The 26,567-nt window shown below is 41.6% G+C and overlaps 2 protein-coding genes and 1 long non-coding RNA gene across 3 annotated transcripts; 2 read left to right on the top strand and 1 right to left on the bottom strand.

Annotated features, from left to right (window-relative positions):
- Positions 1-4,062: 4,062 nt before the first annotated feature.
- Positions 4,063-5,166, top strand: LOC109173350. The gene is made up of 2 exons (XM_019322588.1): positions 4,063-4,261; positions 4,463-5,166. The coding sequence occupies exons 1-2, from the start codon at positions 4,063-4,065 to the stop codon at positions 5,164-5,166; spliced, it is 903 nt and encodes a 300-aa protein (XP_019178133.1).
- A 4,714-nt stretch (positions 5,167-9,880) lies between these two features.
- LOC109173426 (protein SRG1-like) lies at positions 9,881-11,481 on the bottom strand. The gene is made up of 4 exons (XM_019322658.1): positions 11,177-11,481; positions 10,800-11,047; positions 10,399-10,723; positions 9,881-10,288 (listed from the first exon to the last, which is right to left on the bottom strand). The coding sequence occupies exons 1-4, from the start codon at positions 11,411-11,413 to the stop codon at positions 10,007-10,009; spliced, it is 1,092 nt and encodes a 363-aa protein (XP_019178203.1). The 5' UTR covers positions 11,414-11,481; the 3' UTR covers positions 9,881-10,006.
- Positions 11,482-11,672: 191 nt separating this feature from the next.
- LOC109173427 lies at positions 11,673-11,826 on the top strand. Its single transcript, XR_002052908.1, has 2 exons — positions 11,673-11,743; positions 11,795-11,826. It is a non-coding gene; the product is annotated as an uncharacterized LOC109173427 (long non-coding RNA).
- The last annotated feature ends 14,741 nt before the right edge of the window (positions 11,827-26,567 follow it).

The raw sequence follows: 26,567 nt of genomic DNA, 5'->3' as shown, positions 1-26,567 counted from the left end.
GATAGATATAAGTGGTAAAACCATTTTCGAAACTGAATACATAAGTATATAAGTCAAAAGCCAAGATCAACAGTCAACACAAGACTCATCACTCACAAGGATAACACGGGAACACATCCCAAACCTCAAAGGTTAACCACAACGCAAAGGAATAAGACTCAACCAACGGCAACACTTGCCAAAGCAACACATGCCTCCGTGACTACACACGTCACGAGAAAAGAACACACAACGCCGGCTATACAAGCCCTCACAACATCACCCATCACGAGTTGATATGCCTTCCTTATGCCCGGTTCCAACCTTATGGCTACCCCCAACCTTATATCTTCTTCCAACCATTACCTCCAGGACCCCTGTACTTCTTAGTCCAACCTTATTCCCCCGGGACCGTCGTCCCCCACCAACGACCACCAACAAGACCACCAATTCATAGTACACAAGGTACCATACAGGGCAACACATGCCCGGATAACACATGTTATCCCCCAAAAATGTGAACCTTACACAAAGGCCACAACTCCATAATCACGTCACGGCCACCACGTGAACCGCTGCAATACCTTGGTGACTAGTGTCCCATACCACTAATCGTGCAATCCAGGTAAATCCACACACGCACCACAACTCAACAAGAGTCAAACAACGGATCACAACGAAGGTATGAATCATACTCAATCAAGGAACGGGTCACAGCCCAACAACATCAACGATGAATAACACAAGTTATCATCAACCAAATGGAAGGTACAAACAACACACACGCTAGCATTAAGACAATAAACTAGCATGCTTGACAACGGAGAAACTCAAGATAGTTCCGAGGAACACACAAGACACCTCTTGGTCCAACGAAACACAATGTTGAACACTTAGCACGATTCAAAACACCAAAGTCCTACATGGATACCTACCATATAGTTCTAGACATACGAAACATCAAGAAGACACTCAAATAGTTCCACAAAAGAACATCGGGAAGTCAAAAGACCAAATACCGAGTCAACCGAATCACGGGGAACAAATCCCGATCCACCTCCACTGCGTTCCCCGCGGGTGGACCCACGGGTAGGCTCCCACCCGTGGTTCCGCCCGCGGGTACACTACCACGAGGCTACATGTTCCCCGCGGGTGGAGCTCGACCCGTCGTTCCGCCCGCCAGTACATATACTTGTGCAAAATAATCCCTTCGGGGATTTTCTTCTCCAAACACCAATTCAAGTCCAAAACATGTCAAATCTCACCCAATACAATAAAATGACTTGAATCACGGAAAATTCCAAGCAATGGCACAAAGGAACCCTAAACACAAGCTCTCGATATGCAATATCACAAGACAAATGCATAAACCCTCTCATTTCATAGTAAAAGACATGTAGAATCCAAGAAATCACATATAGGTAAGCAAAATAGGTTTTGTAGAGCATGGGTTACCTCTTGTAGACCAAACGACTTCACTTTACACCACAACAAGCTCCCCACAAGGCTTACTTTCCAAACCCACTTCAAGATTAAACCAAAAGATCATAAAGATCTTACCTTTAAGAAAAAGACAACTAAGATGGAACCAAAAACATAAGATGAACTTAGATCTTACCCTCCTAGATGCCCAAATAGGTGAAAGGTTGAATCTTAATTGGAAGAAAATCTTGGAATCTTGACAAGGGTCTCAACTTAGCTTGGAGAATAAGCTACACTTCTTTTCTAGAGAGAAGGTAGAGCTATTGTCTAGGAATTGTAAGGAATGAAATGAAGAAGTCTTCTAGGTTAGGTTACAATATTAACTCTTGGTGAAAAGTCAAGAATACCCTTACTAACCTTTAGAAAGTGTAAAGAAAAAGGGAACTCCCCTCAAAGCTCAAGGTACAACACAACTTTAAGGTTGACTAGTCAAATACTAGTCCTTCAGTATTAATAATCAGGATTTTAGGAATTAATTCTTAAAATAAAATAGGATTAATTATTCAATTAATCCATAGATTGAATTTGGATTTTTGGGGTGTCACATGGGTGGCCCATGGAAGACGTTCTACAGAGTGCGTGTTTCGGTACCGATGGACAAACCCGTTAAAACGCTGAATGAAACTGATACGCCGGGATAAGTCCTGGAGTTGGGTGAATCTGAAGTAGGAACGGTTAACTTCTGTTTTTGTTGTGGTTTGCTAGGACATCTTGACAGCTTCTGTGCAAAGGCATGGGTTTCCAATATCAAACCAGAGTTTTACCCGTACGTGACATGGATGAGAATGGGACAGACCAGGGGTCCGAGACCGGTGGGGGAGTCTTGAAGCCTCACGGATAATGACGATGGGGCAGACGCGGTTATGACATCTATGAGGGAGGGGGCGGAGGAGGGTGTCACGGCCTCTTCCAAAAGATGGAGGGCGGTGGTTGGGGGGCTGAGTGAGTCGGCCCCGGTGTTAGATGGTGGAATGGAGGAAAATAGTGGTTCAAAAAATTTGCACATGGCGGGTCTTGGTTCCAGACCCGCCCGATCCAATGAGTACCCTAAGCTGGAACTGTCATGGTTTGGGCAACCCACGCACAGTTCGTGAGTTGGTGGACATGGTGTCTCGGAAAAAGCCTGATTTCATCTACCTAATGGAAACCGAGGTAGGTCGAGATCATGCGAAACGTGTACGTGTTTAGATTGGTTTCGAAGGCTTATTTTTTGTTGATAATGATGGCTTGAGTGGTGGACTTGCATTGTTATGGAGAAGCAATAATACGGAAAGGCTTATATGTTATTCCGCTAATCACATTGACATAGAAGTTAGTATGACGGGCTTTCCAAAGTAGAGGCTCACCTCTTATTATGGCTACCCCGAACGTCACCGACGCACTGAAGCGTGGGATCTCATTAAGTCTCTTGCGCCCAAGTCTGACCTACCATGGGTTATGCTTGGTGATTTCAATGATCTCTTATATCAGCATGAGAAGAAAGGGGGAAATCCACACCCGAATACGCTGTTGCGGGGCTTTGGGGAAGCTATTGAGCACTGTGGGTTGTCCTAGTTGCCAATGGAAGGATATCAGTATACATGGGAGAAGGGGAAGGGCACGGATCGGCGGATAGGGGAGAGGCTGGATAAGGTGTTAACCACGAGTACCTGGAGTAGCATTGTTCCAGGAGCAGGAGTCACTAATATTTTAACGCGAAAATCAGATCATTCAGCTTTGTTCCTTGGTTTTCATGATCCAATGGGTACAAGGGGACCATATAAGAAACGTTTTCAGTTTGAGATGGCCTGGTTATATGATCAGGGGTGCAGGTCTGTTGTGGAAAATTCATGGAACGAGGGCATGGGTGGTGACTTATAGGAACGTGTTATGCGATGTGGAGAAAGATTATCTCGTTGGGGGGGGGGGGGGGGGTGACCGGTATCATAAGTTTGGTGAGCGAATACTGCAATTAAAGAATGATCAATTGTGGTTAAGAGGCCAAACGAACTCAGCATCTTTGGCTGAATTTCAGCGTGTAGAGGAAGAGTTACAATGCATTGAGAACCAGGATGATGCATACTGGAGACAGAGAGCTAAGCAGCACTGGCTGCAAGGTACAGATGCGAATACAAAATACTACCACAGGTATGTCTCTCATCGCAAAAAGAAAAACACTCTTTTAAGAATTTCCAATGATAATGGGGATTGGGTGGAGGGAGAGGCTATGAAAAATGTTATCCTGGATTATTGTGCTGATATTTTCTACTCTAGTAATCCCCCTGATGGTCATAGTATTTTTCAAAATGTTATACCAAAAGTCTCACAAGCACAGAATGATTTACTCCTTCAACCCTTTACTGTGGAGGAAGTCAAGCAGGCCCTTTTCTCTATGTTCCTGATAAGGCACCTGGGCCTGATGGTATGAATCCAGGCTTTTATTAGCATTTCTGGGATGTGGTAGGTCAGGATTTCTCGAGTTTTGTTATTGAATGTCTTGATTCAGGAATAATGCCACCTGCGTTGAATGAGACAAATGTGGTGTTAATCCCAAAGAAAAATACGCCAGAGAAGGTAACAGATCTGAGACCCATAGCCCTAAGCAATGTCATTTATAGAGTGATGGCGAAGATGATGACACTAAGAATGAAACCCATGATGGAGGGTATCATTTCGGATTCACAGAGTGCGTTTATTCCAAATAGGCTTCTTACTGATAATATTTTGATAACAGCAGAAGTGGGACATTATCTGAACAGGAAGCAGTGCGGGGCTATTGGCTGGGGGGCTCTCAAGTTGGATATGGCAAAAACCTATGACCGTATGGAATGACCTTTCCTAGAAGGAATGTTTAAGGCTCTGGGTTTTAATGACAAGTGGGTGAATCTTATTATGATGTGTGTGACCACGGTGTCATATAAATTTTTGATAAATGGTATGAGTACCCAGCCATTCATACCCACCCGGGGTCTCAGACAAGGAGGTCCTTTATCCCCATATCTGTTTATTATTTGTGCTGAAGGTCTGTCCTTGTTACTGCAACAAGTGCAAACTAATTGTCTGGTTCATGGTTGCAGAGTAACACGGGGTGCCCCACCAATATCCCATTTATTCTTTGCAGATGATAGCTTGCTTTTCTTTAGAGCAAACCATCAGGAGGCAAATCAGATTAAGAATTGTTTATCTATATATGAGAGTTTATCTGGACAAATGGTTAATTATCAAAAGTCCAGTATCTGCTATAGCAGGAATACGGGTGAAGGAAACAGAGATGTTGTGGCACAGATTTTGGGAGTGGTCCAGGCACCTAATTTTGGGAAATATCTGGGCTTACCACCATTTGCCGGAAGGAATAAAAGGGGGGCCTTTGCCTATATTGAGGATAAAATTAGGCAAAGGATTGGATCATGGAGCAAGAAGCTACTGACACAAGCGGGAAAGGAGGTACTATTGAAAAGTGTGGCTCAGGCAATGCCTACCTTTTCTATGGGTGTCTTTCTATTACCCAGTTCTACCTGTACAGCTATTGAGAGAACAATGAACCGCTACTGGTGGGGTTCAGGCACAGACAGGGGAATACACTGGAAAGCATGGGATACGTTATGCATCCCCAAGAAATATGGAGGTCTGGGTTTTAAGGATCTGAGAGCATTTAATTTGGCAATGTTGGGTAAACGGGTATGGAGGTTGCTTACTAAACCTGACTCATTAGTGGCTCGTGTATAAAAAGCCAGATATTATCCTAAGGAGTTTCTTTACGAGGTAGGCATGGGGAATAATCCTAGCTATTGTTGGCGCAGTATTATGGCAGTAAAGGAGCTAGTTTGTGGTGGGGTAAGGCAACGAATTGGGAATGGAAACACTACCTTAGTATGGGAGCACCCCTGGCTACATGATGATTTAGATCCAATGATCCGAACTGAAATGCCACCACAGTTAGCTGGAACTAGAGTCGTGGGTCTCCTGGATCCAAGTACTGGTTCATGGGACTAACACCTGCTCATTGATATTTTTCGACCAGATGATATCCCAAAAATCCTCAAGATTCCAGTATCCTCAGGTTATGATGATGTATGGTATTGGCACGGGGATCCTAATGGTTGTTACTTAGTCAAAGACGGTTATAGACGCATAGTTGGAGACTATCCTAATGCTAATAATGGGGTTTTTGATGGATGGTTAGCCTTATGGAAAATCAAAGCACCCCCCAAGTGGAAAACATTTATATGGAGAGCTCTAAGTGATATCCTCCCCACTAAGAGCAATTTGATTATAAAGAGAGTAGAAGTGGACCCGATGTGTGACATGTGTGGGATTGCTCATGAAAATATTTTGCATTCATTAGTATCGTGTGATTATGCAAGATCCATTTGAACCCCATCTAGCCTCCCAATCCCCAACATTGTGACAAATATTTTCCATGAATGATTTAGTGCACTCCTAAATGTGCTAGACACTAATGGAATATTGTATGTAGCTTCTATTTTATATCATATATGGAGAGCAAGAAATAGAGCTATTTGGGATGCCTGTCTACCGTTGCCAACGAAGGTGCTTGTGGAAGCTATGGCCACTATGCAAGCGTGGAACACGCTACATCACCGAACGCCCACACCAGCCGCAAGGGACCACCACACGGCCGATGGAGCCGGTCACACCGCACAGCAGGTTGGCCTCCAGTCGGTGGTCTCTGTTGTGGCCGAAGACATGCATCAACCGCCGCTGCCACGACCCAGCCACCCCGCGAAAACATCAAGACCCAGGAGATGCTACATGGATGCAAGCTATCACCAGGATACCAGCTCAGCAGTGGTGGGGGCGGTACTACTAGATGCCGACAATCACTATGTCTCGGCTTTCAGCGCCCCACTACTGAATTGTTTTTCCCCACTCATGGCTGAGGCATACGCGTGTAAAGAGGTTTTATCATGGTTAAGAGGACGTGGCGAAGATTCAATACGACTACATACTGACTGTCAGGCGCTACAACGCTATCTATGCGCACCGAATATCCCGTCCAGGTCATATGTTGGATATGCTATCGATAGTTGCAAGGATTTTATGTCTACTTTAAGTTTTTGCTCAGTCAATTTTGTTCCTAGACTACAGAATTTATTAGCACATACTTTAGTTACTTTAGCTTTAAATTCGACTACAGCTATGTACTGGGACGATGTCCCACCAGACTCTATTTCAGTTTATCTATAAAATACAACCACATTGGTTGACCTTAAAAAAAGAAAAAAAAAAAAAAAACTAGTTGAGGGATTTGTTGACAAAGAGATTATTCAAATCACACAACAAATTGAAGTGATAATTTCCTCGCAATGTCCTTGTTTGACAATCAGCAGTTAGCGGTTAGCGTTATCGGATTTGACTAGCGAATTATATCAACGGTTGGTAAAATGACCTAAGGATATACATATATTTAATAATAATAATAATAATAATAATAATTTTTTAATATATATATATATATATATATATATATATATATATATATATATATATATATATATATATATATATATATATATATATATATATATATATATATATATATATATATATATATATATATATATATATATAATTAAGCCAATCATATTAACTACTTGGGGGACTAATTGACAAAAAGAGTATTCAAATCACACAACAAATTGAAGTGGAAATTACCTCGCATTGTCTTTGTTTGGCAATTAGTAGTTAGCTCTTCAATATTAGTATATATTTAATATTTTATGCCCTAATTTTTATTTGCTCTTCCTTATGTCCCGTATTTGGTTTCAACCATACCTATACAATTATTTTATTGACAATTATAATCAATCTTGACTATATTATATTGCATTTGTAAACTTAGAATTACCTATTTAAATACGCAAGTTGAACATTCAATTATCTATGCATGAACAATTCCAATATAATCTTGCCTTGATATACTTTAAAGTACTTATTTAAAAAAAAAAAAAAACATTGGGCATTATCCCAATCGCGCAATGCGCGTAAAAAACTAGTGTAATAATAATTGGGGCTTATTATTCCTAATGTAGTTGGACTATAATTTATTACTCTCAATTTAACAATGACTCCTAATATGAGGTCGTCTAGATTCTTATTCCTTGTAGGACTCTACGCCAAAAATATGTAGAAATTGACCCATACATGAGGAGAGAGGACACGCAAGATTCAACAATAAAATACCTATGTTCTCTCTATATATTTTCTCAATATTTTTCCCATATATTTGTTATTTTAACGTTGTTGTTGGCCAATTGTTGATTGCTCAAAAGTCATGCATAAAACCAACATTAGCATTGTCTGTGGGGATCAATACAAATAGTCTCATTATCCCTTTCATGTAAAATTATCCTCGAGCAATTATCCTCTTCGACAATATTCTGTGGCGTGTCCTGACCACCAGTTCCCCACGTCAGACCTGCACTGATTTTCCAGTGACATGGTCCCCTGATGGCGAACTAGCAGTCAGTTAGGATCCCCATTTTTACGGTAAATTATTCTGTGTACCTGGGTCTAAAAATACACAATTTATATACTGAATGTTTACAATTCAAATGGTGAACATTTTGTATATAAATTGTGTGTTTTAGACCCGGATTCATGACATACCAGTTGCATAACGAACCCTAACTGTAGAGTGGGTTCGAACTCCCGACCTCTCTTAAGGGATGAGAGTGCACGACCACTCACGTCAACCAAGCTGGTTCCTTATATGAAAATTTTAAGTGTTATGACAATGGCCAAACACCTCGTGCTTAGATTGCATGTAGTGACTCTCTCATATGGGAGGTCATGAGATCGAACCTCAGTGGAGGCGGTGTCGATTCTTTGTACTTCAACAGGTTGAGACAGTATATATGAAGTTAGTAGTATTTAAAACCAAAAAAAAAAATATGTTATGACAATGCAGTGCCACCATCTTCGAGAAATTTTAAACATGGCAAGTCTGGTATACAAGTATGTAGTGGCAAAAAGTAGGAATATTGAGTACCCAAATTGGATTCCCCATTAGAAATTGGAACATGCATGGTCTGCGTGCCAAATTAAAGGCACAATTATGAGAAATACATTAGGTGAGCATGGAAAGTTTTGGTAAATGTAATCTTAGTTACCATTTTTCGAAGGCACGACGGGTATATATGGAAATTAAACTCTTTGCTGCATGCAAATATGGCAAATATGGGGAAGGGACCAGCTGTATGCACGTGGTATCAGATGGGGATAAAAATGAGGAATACACAAAGTGCTATATTCCGGCGGAGCCATAGAGGAAAAGGAGGTCTGTTCAACTATACCATCGGTCATTGATCGATATCTCTGGAACCCGACCAATCGGACCACCCTGCCTTGCCGTGTTGGAGGCCGTTGAGCACCCCACGAAGCCCTGCAACATGCGAACATGATTGATTATTTATCGGAAAGCGAGTCCCCACCAGACCCTTCCGGACAAGACCACTCACAAAGAATTCGAGACGACTTTTCAAACTCGAACTCTCTTTTAAGAATAATTACTCCTTTGACATCTCATTTCTAATTTAGTAATTGACTTTTAAAGCTACCAAATTTACTCCTTAAATATTGAATCATTTCTAATTGTAATCAACTGTTAACTTTTTTCATGTTTGAATTATTAACATTGAGAGTAAAATTGAAGTCATAATCATTGCACCAGTTGTTTCTCACATGCGGGAAACAATAATGCTCTAATTTTCTTATTCTAGTAGTCATAATTTTACCCTCAATTTTAACCGTTTGCACATGGAAAGCTTACAATGGATTACAATTGAAAAAAATTCAATACTCAATAACTAAATTTGGTAGCGCAGCTTTACAAGTCAATGACTAAAATTAGAAATGAGTAATAACTAGAGGACTAAATCTCAAATTAACACTATATATTTTCCTTTGTAAATTCAGTAAATAATGCTTAACGAACAAAAATAATCCTATAGCTAATTTTTTTCTAAATGATTAAGAGAACCGAACTAAGAAAAGACCAATAACAAAGTGAAAGAAAGGGCAATACTTTTAAGGCAAAAGCATATTTTGATTCTCTTCAACCAAATGTGTACATTCCGTGCCAGTTAGTATAAATGTATTTCTCAACGAGCTTATGAGTTTCGGACTTATCACACTAAAATATTTTAGTCCTAACCCTAAAATTTATCGGTCTAATCGGGCCATTCAATACATCAATTTCGAATTAAGATAGACATCCCTACCTACAATTGTCACTGACAGACACCCACTTTTTGATGTGGCAAAGTGCCAAATCACAAACATGTAATAACTGACATGCAACAATCCCCATCACAAATATGCAATAATTGCCAGATTATGGAGTGACTATTTAATTTGTAAATGGTAAATGTATAGGTATGTAGCATGATTCATAAAACATTCACATTGGCTTGGTAGATATATAGCTTAATAGCAATTTGCAGTATAGCTAAGTGGCAAATTTGCCTCTTATTCATTGCTCTTTTAATGAAAATTCATGATTTCTCAATTCAACTGCATACATTTCCACTATTTTCTTTTCCTCTTAAGCCATTCCATCAACAGATTGAGGACATTCTTCCGTTTGGATCCTCATAACATCTATATAAGATTTACTATCCAGCTTTCGACCAAAGAAGCCTCTGAAATAATCTGCGACTCCCACTTTCCTGAACTTGGCTGGATTTTGAGGGGTGATCAAACTTGGAGCAGGACCCAATTCTGCGTCAAGTCTGGGGCTCAGAAATGTTGCAACAGACAGCCTTTCCTTTTCGGAGTTTACTACTGCTCGATGCTCAACGCTACTGTAAATTCCATTTGTCAGTATCTGCAAATGAACCAAAGAAAAACTGATTAATCAAACCTACCTACATATGAACTGTACTATTCTTTCATTGATTTTCAGTCTTGAAAATAATTTTTGAATTCATGAATAACCTCTAAAATATCCCCAATGTTGACGACGAAGGCATCATGGATCGGTCTAACAGGAATCCACAGGCCATCTTTCTTGATCTGGAGACCTTCCATTTCATTGAGTTGGAGCAGGATTGTAAGCCCAACTGAATCTGAGTGAGGATAAAGTCCTATGACTTTGTCTGGTTGGGGACAACGCGGATATTGATTCATCCTCATAGACTGCATCCCATCCTCGAACAATCCTCGTACATGTTCTTGCTCAATCCCCAGAGCTTTTCCTAAGTAATCAATGATTGTGAGGGCGAGATTTCTCAGTTCCTCTGCAAACATTTCCATTGTTTCTCTGCATGCATGAAACTCACAATTATTTCTAGCTTAATAAAAGCTAAGGGGGGATCAGAAAATACAGTCACACAGACCTGAATGGCAAAGGAATATTTGGGAATAGATTTGGTTTCCTCAAGTAAGTTGGGGAAGTGATAATATAGAACATGTCACACCAGTCAAGTTTTTGCTCATCAGAATGCACAAAAGCTTGTCCGAAGCCTTGAAGATCTCCTGCCTCTTGCCAAAACTTCTTCTTCTCTTCCATTGGGAGATTGAGGAAATCTTTTGTATCAGTTTTCACTTTTTCAATCAATGAAGAACTCACTCCATGGCTTATTAGCTGCAACCAACACAAATATTTAGTAATCTCAACATCGAACAAGGTATCTGTCCTCTGATCTTGTGACACTCAAAAGTTAAATTTTTATACTAATCACTAAATTCTTGTTGGAAAGTGATGAAGACAAACCTGAAAAAACCCCCATTCTTTGCACGCAATATCCAGCTTCTTCAGCTCCTCGGAGTCTCCTTGAAGCAAGTTTGACATGTTGATCACCGGAATTTCTCTCTGCGCCGGTGCCGAAGGGTCAAGATCATCACGAAAGTAACGTGGCGGGACGATTTCCGGCGATTGTTTGGCCAATTCTTGAACACAAGGTACTTGCAAAGTTCCCCCGAGTGTTCCTGATGATATACTTCTCTCCATGATATGATGCCCAACGCAAGTTTATCAGAAACTGTTTGATAGCACTACCTAAAGATATTGCTTGGATATATATATATATATATATATATATATATATATATATATATATATATAGGGAAGGGATAAGTGCATTTGTTGCTTCCCGTGCGGTTGTGCGGTTGATAAATGTGCGTGAGGTTTATACTTAATGTGCGTGAGTGTTGTTCTTAATGTGCCTGAGATTTGTACTTAATGTGCGTCATGTTAATATGCGGGGTGGTTGAATTTTTTGTGCAAATCTGAAAAGCAAGAGACAAAAATGGGTAGAAACAAAAAGGTGGATAAAAATGTGTAAAGTACTAAGCTGATTACCTTCTTCTCATTAGGGTTTTCAAGAAGAAGGTAATCAGCTTACCTTCTTTAACAAAAAAAAAGTAGAAAAGCTGACATAAAAGAGAGAGAAGAAGGTATTAAGAATACCTTCTTCTCTCTCCTCAATTATATGTAATTTTTTTTATTTTGTTAAATAATTAGATTTAAAATTTATATTATTAAATATAAATTATACCATTTTAAATATCTCATTGGGACGATCGAAACAAGACTAATATTGAATATATTATTATTATTATTATTAATTGTTGCATGCAATGTAGTGTACTGTAGTGTAGTGCACTGTAGTGTATTATTATTATTAATGATTATTATATTATTTTTATTTTTATTATTACGTGTATGGTATGTACTGTAGTGTATTATTATTATTATTATTATTATTATTATTATTATTATTATTATTAATGACACTAGCGTATTAGTTCTATTATAATAATAATAATAATAAAATTAGTACCGTAGTGTAGTGTAGTTATTATTATTATTATTATTATTATTATTATTATTATTGACAGATATACCGAAAGACCTGAACAGTCGAGTCGCATTACCGATTCAGAAAGCGAGCAGGAAGAAGCCCCAAGTACTATTTACAATTTTAAAATCTTTGTTTATGTGATTTTTTTTTTTTGAAAACTTTATGTTATTAATTAATATTTGATAAAATAAAATTTTTAAAAAATAAATTCGAAGTAATCAAAATTGCAAGGGTTGTGTTCTAATAAAATATAGAATTAGGAAGAACATTATCAATTCTTTAATTGCTTTGAAAATCATATAATTACATATATTAAACAAATTAATGGTGTTTGCAATTCTAAATAATTAATATATTATTAAAGAAGTCAATAGTTAATTTTTTTAAATAAACAAAGTGAAAAGAAGGCAAAGTAATTCCCTTCTTTTGTGACACTTTTTGGTCAAAGCAAGAAGAATGAAAGAAGCTATTGCCATTACCTTCTTTTCAAATAGGGTTTTGAAAAGAAGGTAATGTCATTGGTACTTTACACATTTTAGTCTAGGGTTTTTAATCAACACATTTTTGTCCAAGTCATGTCAAAAGTACACATTCTTGGCTATGTCCCTAATATGCGTGAGTTTTGTACTTAATGTGCCTGAGTATTGTGTTTAATGTGGGTGAGATTTGTGTTTAATGTGCCTGAGTATTTCAGAATTACGAGCTCAGAAGGAAGCAGAACAGAAACTCACGCACATTAACGCCCAAGCTTCTTGTTACTTCTTCCTTCAATTTGGCCATGTATTCTGGATTATTAGCTACCTTCAGTGCAGTTGAATGTTTATATAAATGACGCACTCACAGTAAAATTTGCACAGTAGCTAAGTGTGGATTTCTGTTGTATTATTCCCATAATTCTTAACTACAATAGCTCGCCTCCGCATCATCATAGAGGGGCATCATCATCATCGGGGAGGGAGCAATGGCTACTGGGGATGGGAAGAAGCTTAAATCTATATTTTCTGCTGCATTTTACACATTCACGCACATTAAGTACAAATCTCAGGCATATTAGACACAACACTCACGCACATTGAGTACAAATCTCACGCACATTAATAACCGCACAACCGCACGGGAACCTTTCACTATATATATATATATATATATATATATATATATATATATATATATATATATATATATATATATATATATATTAGGGACCAAATAGAAAGAAATTTTAAAAGTGTGAAAATCATCATTTTGATTCTTGAAAGGGTTTTATTGATGAAATTTTAAATAATTTGAGGATAAAATTGGTTGAAATTGAAAAGTAGGGACTACATTGACAAAGTGGAAACAATTGAGTGACCAAAATGTTGATTAACTCATATGAAAACTATATCTGAGGTGAGAACAAGAGGAGTACACACAAACTACGACACAAATACACACGTGACTACTATAGGGTCTCCATCGTCATCCAAACATGCGTGGGAGTAGATTGTGTGCATTTATAAAGCAGTAGTTCGCATGTTTTCACCTAAAGCATGGCTTTTGCTATGAAGGAGGCTTTTTCATGGGTTAAAGAGAAGCATAACGCAAGCGTTGGTTTATTGTGATTGCCAGAATGTTTGCCATTTGCTGAAGGCTTCGTTGCCGGATTATACGTATACATGCAGGTTGTGTTCTCGAGGAATGCAGGCAAATTCAACGACACGTTAATCATGTGTCTATCGAATTCATTTCTAAATCAGTGAATAAAGCTGCTCATGTCTTAGCTATGGCGGCTCGTTCTCAATCTGGTCCTATTGTTTGGTCTTTTTCAATTCCAAGTTGTATTGAACATTTGGTTTAATGAAGTTATGTTCTTGGTTTTCAAAAAAAAAAATATCAATTTTGGTCCTACGAGTATTAGGAAAATGACGGTTTTGGTCTACATGTTTAATGCCTACCAATTTTCATCCATGACTATTGTTTTAGTACCAATTTTTATCCAATTTTAGTACCAAAATTCATCACACCGGTCACTTTTCCATTTAAGACATGCTAAAATCTAAAAATTTTAAAGACATTTTTGTCATTTTCAACTTAAAATTTAAACATGAATAAAATGATTTAAGCCCTTAAAATCGATAACAATTCGCAATTCTCCTCTTCATCGTTCTTATTGCTGGTACATGATTTTGTAAATAATTACTCTGTATCGTTTTATTCATATAAATATCACTCTTTTTTTTTTTTATTTGTAATGATAAATACAGTATAACATTTTATATTTGTATAATTTTTCTTAGAAAACTAAGGGTGTCTTTGGTTCACACATGGGAATCGGAATCGGAAATCGGAATCGGAAATCGGAATCAGAATGACAATCAAATACTTGGTAATAATAATGGATTTTGGTGAAAGTATTTTCTATGTTTGGTAGTTAGGGTGAAATTAGAATGATTACCAATATTGATGTTTGGTTATATATGATCTTATAATGAGAATAAATGTTTTAAAAATACAAGAACAAAAAATCAAGATAATTTAATATAAAGATATTCAAAGCACCAATATGAACAAAATAAATAAATAAATAAATAAATAAAATAAAATCTAAAAGCACTAATCCAGATTTAAAAATCAAATTACCAATTAGGAGGAGAATAATGGAATGAAACACTTATTTTATTAGGGAATTAGTTTTCTAATTAAGGGGGTAATCAAATCTCATAGTAGTGCTTTAGAAACTTATCAACCAAACAATAACAAAGACTTTGATTACCATTTCTGATAGATAAACCCATGAACCAAACACGGAAAATTATATCATGCACCACGGTGCATAATCGATTATGCACCGCGCATCAAAACGACGTCGTTTTGTTTTGTTTTTTTTTTTTTTTTTGTTTTTTTTTCTTTTTTATAAAAAAAGACTTTATTATCAAAAAAAGGCCAAAGCCAATACAAAAAAATGGACTTAGGCCCCACATGGCCTAAATCCTGCTAACTAATCTAAATAAACTAAATAAAACGAGATTACATAACGAGGCCCCCGGGCTCTAACATGCATGCCCCAAGTCCCATACTAGCTATCACTAACCAGAACGCAGACAAGAGTATAAACATCAAGATGTGAAATAAGTAGCCTGTGAAGCTGCTCCGAAAAAGTGCACGCGCAGCCCAACTGCTTCACAGCCCACCATATAGTCCGAAGCTCAAATAGCAAGGAATAGACACCTCGCGTGTCACCATCATACTACCTCCCTGCCAGTTGCACTATAGCGACTACACACCATAATGCAGCGTAATCGGGCTGCACCACGACTGTAACACCTCCCTAGTGCTATTGGCTGGCCCGTAAAACAAGACATGCCATACAACAAGATAGATACATAGCTAGCAATGGCACGCAGGCCTAATTCGAGATACATAGCTAAAGATGGCACGCAGGCCTAAGAAAAAAAGTACAAGGTAAATCACAGGCCATAAAATCAATCAACATAGCACAAGGCAGCCAATAGCAGAACTCCCGATCAGCACCAGTACGAACCAGAACCAACCCTAACGGGATTAGCTACTATGGGCCAGCAGCAAGCCTGGACTACAGCCAACGGATTTGAAAAACACCTACCCAGCCACCGTTCAGCCCGGGCTAGGATGCAATTTTTTACCGCTTGCATCGGCGTTGAGACCTGGTCTGTCCCAAAAAATGCCTGCAAAGGCGAAACCAAAACAGCCCAAGACCAGTTCATGCCTCCGAGGCCAAAGAAATAGCACCTGCAAAAAAATAGAAACAAGATAGAACAACCAAGCATCCTGTTCCCCTGACCCAACTATAATTTCTACCTCGGGTGAGTGTTTAAGGTTATAACAGGCTGACGCGAACAAAAAGCAACCCCCCAAATAATAGCCCATCCCCCCCCGGAGTCCAGAAGGAACGCAGCTACTATTGACCAGCACCAAGCCTGACCAGGTCAACGGATTTGACTAGTCCTGCCCGGTGCACCGTTCAGCCCGGACTAGGGTGCCATGTTGTACCGCCAACACCTTACGTTGAGACTCAGTCCTGCAGGCAGGGCCTCATGGCCTCCAAAAGAACCTCACACACTCTCTGCTTTTAGCTCACATCCACTCTTTCTTTTACCTCTCCAACTCTCATTTTCCTCTAACTCACTCCATTCCTTTTCACTCCTTTCTTTTCATTCTCCTTTCTTTCCCTTATTCTTTTTTCTTTTCTTTTTCTTTTATCTTTTCTTTCTTTTCTTTTCTTTTCTTTTCTTTTCTATTTTTATTTCTTTTTCTTTACAAACAACAGCTTACAGCAGGAGTAATAGCACAATCACGGGGGGTCATCAATCTCAAAAAACACATAGGGCACATCATCATGTATCAGTAACGCGCGGACCCTAGGCGGCAGATCATTGAGGTTCCGAAAGATGGCCTCACCTGGCTTATCAACCACCCAATCAGCTAGTGCCTGCGCAGGCAGATTGGCCCTAGACGGGCACACAACAGCAGTAACTACCCCGCAGGAACACAGGAATCGAAGCCTGGACACCACACTATCTAGAATCCACGGCGGACGAACAGAGATATCAACATAGCTAGCTAGCTCCGCCCAGGTGGACTCTATATCAATCACTGTATTTCCCCCGGCCAGGCACCATTCCAAGCAGGAGAAAAGGACCCGGAACATGCCCCGGGCGTGCTCCCCCTGCCCAGACCACGCAACCCCATAGCAAAAACCACCCTCCTGGTTGCGCACCACGGCTGCAGCACCCCCCACTGCCGAAGACAGAGATAGATTAATCTTTAACGCACCGGCAGCAGGAGGAGACCACCTGACCGTCCTAACAACACGCCTCGGCACATGTGCCTCCAAGTATGCCACAATGGTCCTCCAATTAGAGGGCAGGATATGCTGCGTGGGCCACCGCCTAAACAAACATTCCGCCACTCCCTTTGCCACCCCACGCATCACTCGTGCAACACTGGGCGTGTCTCGGCCATACATACACCCATTACGGTGCTTCCATAGCTCCCACAATACCAGATACGGTAACCTACAAACAACAAAAGACAAAAGAGGGTTACGCGCCCCCCGCCGACCCCATCCCACAAACAAAGTCCTAAGACTCCGATGTCGCGAATAGAGGCCGAGGGACGCCAAAACATATCTCCAGACAGCTTTTGTTGTTTCCCCAGAATAAAAAAATATGATCAATAGACTCAGGAGCCGGGGCCGGACAACACCAACATCTCGAGACGATCACATGACCGAAACGAGCGAGGATGTCATCCGTGGGACGCCGCCCTCGGAACACTCTCCAAGCCAGGAAGGACACCTTAAAAGGAAGGTGCTTGCGCCAACACTTAGCTAAAAGAGGGTCTGGTGCAGTGGGCAGTGCATGCCTAAGAAAGGCCTTGGCAGAGGAATAAGAAAACATACCGTCGGACGCCAAGGTCCAGAGTGGGATATCACGCGGGCCCTGCCCTATTCGGGACAAATCCGCAGTAATCCCTGCATACGCCAAGTCATCGTGGTTAGCCAGATCAAGCTCACCATCCCGCACATAATCTAGGAGCAACTCCCGGGAGTAAGAAACCCCCCGGTGTGGATAAAGTCTGCCGAGCGGGCCCAGACCTGACTAGTTGTCCCACCAGAAATTTACCCGGCCTTGGAACAACCGCCAAGTCAGAACCCTCTCAACCTCATCACGTACTGCCAACATCCGCCTCCAGGTGTGCGAATCAGTACTCCGGACTAACTTAGCAACCGGGTGAACCCAACTGCAGTATTTAGCCCTCATAAAATCCGACCAAAGCGTGTGTTCTGTCCGGAAATTCCACCATAATTTAGCACTGGCCGCCCTCACCATCAAATCCAAGTCCAAGAACCCCACCCCCCTCCTTTTTAGGATGAGAGAGAGTTTTCCAAGAACTCCAATGATACCGGGCGTCCCCTGACTGTTTCCAGAAGAAACTAGCATAGCATCTCTCCAAGTCCCGTATTACTTGCTTAGGCGGTGCACAGGCCGAGAATAGGTGCAACGGCATGGCCTGCAAGACTGAGGATATCAAAATTGCCTTCCCGCCCTTTGAGAGCAGTCGGCGCTGCCAACTCAAACATCTGGCCTTCACTTTATCCACCACCGAGGCAAAGTAAATACATTTCTTACGGCCAATATACACTGGGCAACCCAAATAAGTAAATGGGAATTGATTATGCACACAACCTGTTGCCCTGCGAATCTGTTCAATCTCATAGGCCGGAGTACGAGGGTGCATGTAAAAAGCACTCTTCTGAAAGCTCACCAACTGTCCTGAAATCTCCTCGTACTCCTTTAACGCACCAATTACCTCCTGAATAGCTCCCAACCTGGCCGTACTAAAAATAATCACATCATCCGCATAGGCCAGGTGGTGAATATGTGGTGTCCCTGGCGGCTGTGTAAACCGGGGCACCGCAGTGCCATCATAAACCCGCGCAAGGTAAACTGACAGGACTTCAGCTGCAATCACAAACAAAGTCGGGGACAATGGATCCCCCTGCCTGAGCCCCTGTGTAGATGTAAAGAAGCCCTCTTTGACTCCGTTTACAATCACTGAATACCACACGTTAGACACAGCCCGAAACACCATATCTAACCAGACCTCGCTGAAACCCAAACGGCGCATCACCGAAGTCAGGAAAAACCACGATACCCGGTCATATGCCTTAGCCATGTCTAACTTAAGCACTATGTCCCGGTTCTGTAAGCTCAACCCATGGCACATCTCGGCCGCCAAAAGCACATTATCAGTAATAGACCGACCAGCTACAAACCCACTCTGCTGCGGCGACAATACCCGGGGTAGGACTGTAGCCATCCGAACTACCATGAGCTTCGTGATAAGCTTACTACTGAAGTTGCACAAACTGATAGGCCTGTAATCTGCGAACGTTTCTGGACTCGGCTTCTTCGGCAAAAGGACGATGGATGTGTGCGTGATAGCCCTGGTGAATTCCCGTCCCGCAAAGTAACTCCGAACCATACTGACAACATCATCCTGAATAATATCCCAACAGGCCTTATAAAAAGCCCCCGAGAAACCATCCGGCCCTGCTGCATTCGTAGAGTTCATTTTGCATTACCACCGCTTTCACCTCCTCCACCTCAGGCACGGCCGTTAAAAGCTCATTATCCTCTTCAGTAACCAAGCGTGGGACACAATCCAACCTAGCCAGATCAAAACCCCCAATCTCTGCGGTGAACATATGCTCAAAGAAAGAGACTGCCTGATTAGCAATCCCTTGCCTATCTTCCAACCACACGCCGTCACCATCCTTAACCCTGTGTATATATAGCTTACGCATGCGTGCCTTAACAACAGAGTGAAAGAACCGGGAGTTTCTGTCCCCATCCTGAACCTCGGTGATACGCGCCTTCTGCTGCCAAAATTCTTCCTCAATTGCAATCTGTTTTTGTAACAAAGCAACACCCTTTTTATATTCAACCAACGCAATTTCATCATCCGGGGGTTGCTGTAAGGCAGCTTCAAGGGTCTGAACACTATCCTCATATTCACGGAGCTTCAAGTCCATGCCTGCGCGAAGAAGCTCCCAAAGATCTTCGAACTTCACCATCTTCTTCGCCTTCTCCCAATCGCCATTGACCGAGGTCAAAGCCAAGGCCGCCTGCCTCCAATCACCTTTCTCCATCACAGTCTCAGCACATGAGGCAGCCACCATTGATGCCTGAACCATCTCTGCCTTGCGAAGACCAAAGTTCTCCGGCGGCAGCCTAGCTACGGCCTTAGCGGCTGGTGCGAGAGCACGGGCAAATGCATTGACCTCTGACGTCCGGCCTTCACACTGCTTCCCCCTCCCCCCTTCTGAGATCACAACCTCATCGGAGCGAAGGTCTGCAGCCTTAGCCAAATTTGCGCAATCGCGCGTCTTGTCGCGAACGCCACCACAAAACTCAGTCCGATCCTCCTTCAATTGGCATGTCTGCGCACGACGGCTCAGCCCCAACCCATCTTCTCTCATATCTAAGGGGCTGAGGCAACCCTCAGAGACCGGCAAAGTGGCCGGAGACGGTGCGCAAATAGTCGGAGGACCAAGGCTTGCCGACGACGCTCCAAACTGCCCATCTGCCGTGTGGAGGTGGCGATCAATTCCAGAAGACCCCCCTATGTCTCGTAGCTGCTCATGGTCACTAACAGAGATCGGAAAAGCCGTCGGAGCCGGCTGGACAGAAAGGCCATCGGAGCCCTGAATCGCCGGTGGACGCGAGATGGCCGAAACCCTAGCTTCGCAGTCGGACTTCTCCGCAAACCTCCAATCGCCAATCTGAGCATTCTGATCAGTCCCCAAAGGTCGCTGGACCTCTCCGCACTGTGGAGACGGCCCTTCAGAGGCATGGATGTCCAGAACCGCCGGAGACGACACGACAGTAGTCGAGGGACCAAATGTCGCCGGAATTTTTTCCGGCCTCCGATCTTCAACCTGAGCATCGCGATCGACCCCCTGGTGTCCCTGGATCTCTCCGAGGTGAACAACATGGCCATTGAACGCCGGAGAAGCCGCCGGAGCCGCCATGGCAGAAGTCGAGGGACCAAAAATCGCCGGCAAAGCCACCGGCCTTCGATCTTCACTCTGAGCATCGCGATCGGACCCATGAGACCTCTGGATGTCTCCGACCCTAACAGAAGGGCCACCAGAGCCCTGGTTCGCCGGAGACGAGGGATTGGCCGAAACCCTAGCCTCGCGATCGGACTTCTCCGCCAACCTCCGACCTTCGCGATTGTGATGGCGATCAACCGCCCTTGGCTTGACGAAGGCTTTGGAGGGCTTAGGGAGAGGATCGCCATTGTTGATGGCCTTGATCGCCTCCTTCGACAGTACATAGCCATGTCGACGCAAAAGCTGCGCACGATCTCGGAGCTCCCGCATCGTCCCTTCTATATTCCTAATCATCGTGACTCTCCGCTGCATCTTCCATTTTCCTATTACGTCCATAGTCCTGACGTCGTTTTGTTTAATAAAAAGAAACGACATCTGTTTCCCGTCGTTCCGCGCCCTACCGCAAAAAGTAACTCTGTTATTCAGTTTCATTTTGATATAACTACAGTTTTATTCGATATTTATAGACTCAAATATGTGAAATGTTATTTAATTTTATTTTATATACACTATAGTTTTATTAAAACACAACTACATGATCATTTTGATATAATTACAGCTTCATTGTATAATATGCACTCAAATATGTGAAATGTTATTCAGTTTCATTTTATATATATACACTGCATTTCATTTCACCACAACTACAGTTTCATTTTGATATAACTGCAGTTTCATTGATGATATAAAAATAATATGTGAGGCAGTGTCGGTTTAAATATACTGTAATGTCAGTTGGTAATTAACATACAAAAAATGCGCGCTCTGATAACACTTACAGCGCACCATTTCTTTACTTAAAGAAACGGCGCCGTTTTGACCGCAATGCACGTGCACCACAGTCCACGATATAACGACCCACCAAACACACCCTAATATTATCTTGATAGTGATAAGTATTATGACTATATTTTTCGTATTAGACTAGAACTCTATTTCGTGTCTTTATATTTGTATCATCAGACTTTGGTATTCAATACAACACAATCTATATTCTCATCTGGTATCAGTTTCCAGGTTTTCTCTCACGGAGAATCTCGGTGCTAATGACGAAGGATCTATTCGTTCTTCTGAACGGACCATTACCGAGACTTCTCCCGTGCCTGTTGGGAATAGCCTCTCATCAGCTCATCACTTTGTTTCGCTCAAGCTTACTGCCCGGAATTATCTGCTTTGGCGAACGCAGATGCTGCCGTTTCTGGAAGGCTAAGGCCTTCTCGGCTTTGTGGACGACACTTTGCCATATTTGACTTCGTTGCCGGTGGAACCATCGACGGTGGACAGTGCGCAGGCTACAACAGCGATGGCCGATCTCTCGGCCCGTCAGTTGGCATGGCTACAGCAGGACAAGGCGATCCTGTCTGTGACACCCCATGTTACGGTCTTCAAATCCGGATTAATTATTCAAATTAATCTCGTTAACAAATAGTTAAAAATGATTTAATTTGATTAGAATTTCCTTAATTAATTAATGTGGTCCACAATGGATCGTGAACCCTTGCCTGAACTAGAGCCTTAGGCCTGTTAGGAATAAAAAAAGTGGGACGTACCATTCAGATTCTAAATAGGATTTCTTAAACATATAAATAGGGGATTAGAAAGCATTTAGAATCTCTCTCACCTCTCATAACTCTAATACACGAATTGCCCAAGAAACCTAGCTAGAGGTATTCCCCACCACCAAGCTTAGGGAAATCAATCAGAAGGAAATCTTGGAAAAGAACCTTAATAACCAAGGGAGGATTCATTAAGGCTAAGAGGTAACCCATGTCTTACAAAACCTATTTTCCTTGCTATTGTTTATTGGTTAGCTCAGTTGAATGTATGATTTTGTATTTGTGCTTTGTTAGAGCTGGTCTTTAGGAATTTGTGATATGGATTATTGTTATTCTTGACATTCTTGGTGGCCCTGTGTGTTTTTGGTATGTTCTCGTATTTAATTATGTTTAGAGCATGTCCTTAGGGTTTATATTGTAAATCCTGTTGTTGTGATGTCCTTGCTGTTCTCGGGTGGGTTTATGCATGCTCGGATGTTGATTTAGGGTTAGGGCTTGTTTTTAGGGCTTTGCATATAGGTTTATTAATGATATTGAGGTTCTTGATGCTCTTAGATCCTTATGTGTTTAATCTTGAGTCTTTGCATTATTAGGAATTGCTCTTAGGGTATAATTGTGGTGTTTCTTGGTTTAGTTTTTGTGGTTCAAGTCCATGTTGTTGTTGATATGTGTTGGAATGTGTTTGGACTGGTTTTTGGATACAATTATTGAATTCCTGGGATGGAAAAATGGCCAAGGAGCCTTCGCACCAGCGGGGGGACGAACCCCCACCTGGCCACCCGCCGGTACGGTCACCCGTACCAGCGGGTGGACGACCACTCGCCGGTGAACCCGCTGGTATGCGGCCGTCCATCGACGGGCAGATGGCGGGTGGTTGACCACCCGTCGTTCCGCCCGCTGGTACGAGCGGCGTCCAGCGGGCGGCATGGTGTGTTGTTTTACCCCGTTTGGTGTTTCCCCTGTGCCCCATTTGGTGTTTATGAGTCTCGTGCAATGTTTTGGGTACCGTTTGAAGAGTTGTGTGAGGTGGTTATTGTTGTTGTTGAGCTTTGATTGTTGTTATTGTTGTGAATTGATTACCGTTGTTGATTGAGTGTTGATGGTTGAGGTGTGTCATTGAGCACTGGTTGTTGTGATTGATTTTTCCATGATGAGAAATGTGATGTGATCGGTGGAAAGATTTGTTGGTGGTTAGCACAACGAGTGCTTGGTCATTGTGCTATAGGCACAGACCACCATTGATTAGTTTACTAAAGGCAGAGATCAAGTTATTAAGCGCTGCGTTGCCATGTCATTGTGATATAGGCATGACCCTTTGATTATTGTGTTATAGGCACAAAGCATGTGTTAATGGTACTGCGGCGCTATCAGATTGGCGGCTTTGTTGGCGGTATGTCGGTGGGGAGCATGCGTGCTCTGGAGGAATAAGGGAGGCGTTATAAGGGTGGCCTGGAGGTACAGGTTGGAACTGATATAATGATGGAGAGGAGTACAGGTTGGAACTTGGTATAAGGTTGGAACATGGACATGTGTGTTGTTACTGTGTTGTTTGTTGTTGAGCCTTAATACTGTCTGTTTGTTGTTGAGCCTTGTTATTGTCTTGTTTGTTGTTGAGCCTTGTTGTTATCTTATCTTGTGATCTAAGGATGCATGCTAGTATCTTTATGGTGTTCATAATGTCAACTTGTTGTAGTGTCTTGAGTCTTGGTCTTGGTTTTAAAGCTAGTGTTTCTTACGGTTATATATGTATTCCAGTCTCAAAATGATTTCCTATACTTATACATATTGTACTCAATGCATGGGAGTGGGTTACTCAGCATTATTTGCTAACGGTTGTTACACCATATTTTTTTTTAGGTGTAGATTAGTAGCTTCGGAGTGCGCTAGATTGATGCGAGGACTTAGCTTAGATAGTTGTAGTCTTAGTTGATGGCCTGCGTGCCTTTTCTTGTATTTTGAATATTAAGCTTGAATTATGTTCTGTTTAGTTAGTTAGCCTGGGCATCTAAGTTCTCAAGTTTGGATGTGGCATAGCACCCCGACTTTTATTGTGTAGTCTCTGCTCTGTTTGGATAATTAATGTTAGAGTACCTTTATTTCATAAGCTTAAAAGTTTTAAAAATTTGGGGAGTTACAGTTGGTATCAGAGCCTAAGTTTGACCATAGGATAAGACCTTTAAGACGAGACTATAGGATATTAAGCTGAAACTCTAGGTGCTTAAATATTTAGGACTTAAGAATTCTAGGACGCGCGGTGAGGTTGTGAGTTTATTTATAGCTTTCCGTGAAGTTTCCTTGCTTGCCCTTTTTATTTAACTCTCTTTTGACACCAAGGTAAGGGTGCGAACCCCTGACTCCCATCTAAGATAGACATTAACTCTGTAGAAACTAAGATGGCACCACCGCAAAACCACGAGACACCCGCTCGCGACACGTTTACTCAGAACCTACAACAGTTGACCCAGATCGTCCAGACTTTGAACCACGCCATCGTAGCTAGCAGTGATCGATCCCCACTAAACGGAGATCGCAACATGGCTCACCGAATCATGAGCCACAATCTCCATACCTTCGTCGGGGAGGAGAACCCCGCGATACTTGAAGAATGGATTCGGACGTTTGACATGATTTTCGAAGCAACGGATTGTCCAGAGGAGCGTCGAGTCGGGTCGGCATCGTTCTACCTCAGGCACGAGGCCGACTTGTGGTGGACGCAAGAATGACCAATATATAGACAGGAATCGGGTTTCGATTGGCAAGCCTTGAAAACCAAACTATGGAAATGCTTCTACCCCCCGCATATGCGAGCAGCCATGTATGAAGAATTCCTTCATCTAAAACAGGGAAACACCAAAGTGGTGGAATACCATAAAAAATTCCTGGAGTTGGATCGTTTCGCGTATGAATTAGTTCCTACGGAGGCAACCAAAGTAGAGAAATTTGTTGCAGGACTCAACTTCGGAGGTAGAAAAGCCTTGACCGTGAATAGACGCAGAACACTCAACGAAGCCTACACCTATGCGGCCAGCTCTATCGAAAACAAAATACCCCTCAGGGAGTTTTCGAGGAGCACAAGAGGAAGGTCGAGGGAAGCTCGATAACCCCGCTGTCGGGTGGTCCTCCACCCGCTGGAAAATGTGTGTGGGTCGTGATGTTTTCCCTCGTTTGTTGTTTCCTCGGGTTGAGGAAGAAATCAGACTGCAAGAAAGTAAGAATGCAGGCGGTTCAAAAGTCATCGGGGCTTCAGGTTCTGTCATCAACTATGTTGATGAAGGCAAATCATGTGGGAACCATAAAGGGAACGGAAAGTAAGGAAAGGCCACAAATTCTTCAGAGTTTAAGAAGAAAGGAAAAAGGGAAAGGAAAGGCATCTGTTTCATGTTGGGTGTGCAATGGTCCACACTTTAAAAAAGACTGTGAAATTTAGAAGAAAAGAAATGCACAAATGGAAGGTAAAAATTCTGGTGATCATGGCCAGGGATGTGGCTAATGGAAACAAGGTAAAATAATTAATCTTGTTTCTGATAGTACTGAAAACTTCATTGCTATGATATCTGAAATTTGTGTCATGCAGACGGATGACTCGTGGTGGGTTGACACTGGGGCATCTAGACATGTCTGCAAGGATATAAATCTTTATAAGATTTATAAAAGTTTAAATGATGGTTCAAGCCTGTACATGGGAAATGATTCCATGGTGAGAGTGAAAGACATTGGACAAGTTGAGTTGTTGCTTACTTCAGGAAAGAAGTTGACACTCACAGATGTGTATCATGCCCCATATGTTAGAAAAAATTTAGTTTCTGGCATTGTATTGAACAAGTGTGGTTTTAAACTTGTTTTTGAAGCAAATAGATTTATTTTATCTAAGGTTGGTACATTTGTAGGCCAAGGCTTCTCATGTAACAACATGTTCAAATTAAATATTAATAATGTTATTGGTTTTGTGTATACAATATGTTAATCTTCATTATGGCATTTTCGTTTATGTCATGTAAACTATAAACGTTTATCTATGATAGTTAAAGATGGATTAATTCCATCCTTTGATTTGAACATGGAACAATGCAGTACATGCATGTTAAACAAAATAACTAGGAATCA

Source organism: Ipomoea nil, unplaced genomic scaffold (assembly GCF_001879475.1).
Source record: "Ipomoea nil cultivar Tokyo-kokei standard unplaced genomic scaffold, Asagao_1.1 scaffold0480, whole genome shotgun sequence".
NCBI lineage: Eukaryota > Viridiplantae > Streptophyta > Magnoliopsida > Solanales > Convolvulaceae > Ipomoea > Ipomoea nil.
The sequence above is the reverse complement of the archived record's forward strand: the minus strand, read 5'-3'. Positions and strand labels throughout refer to the sequence as shown.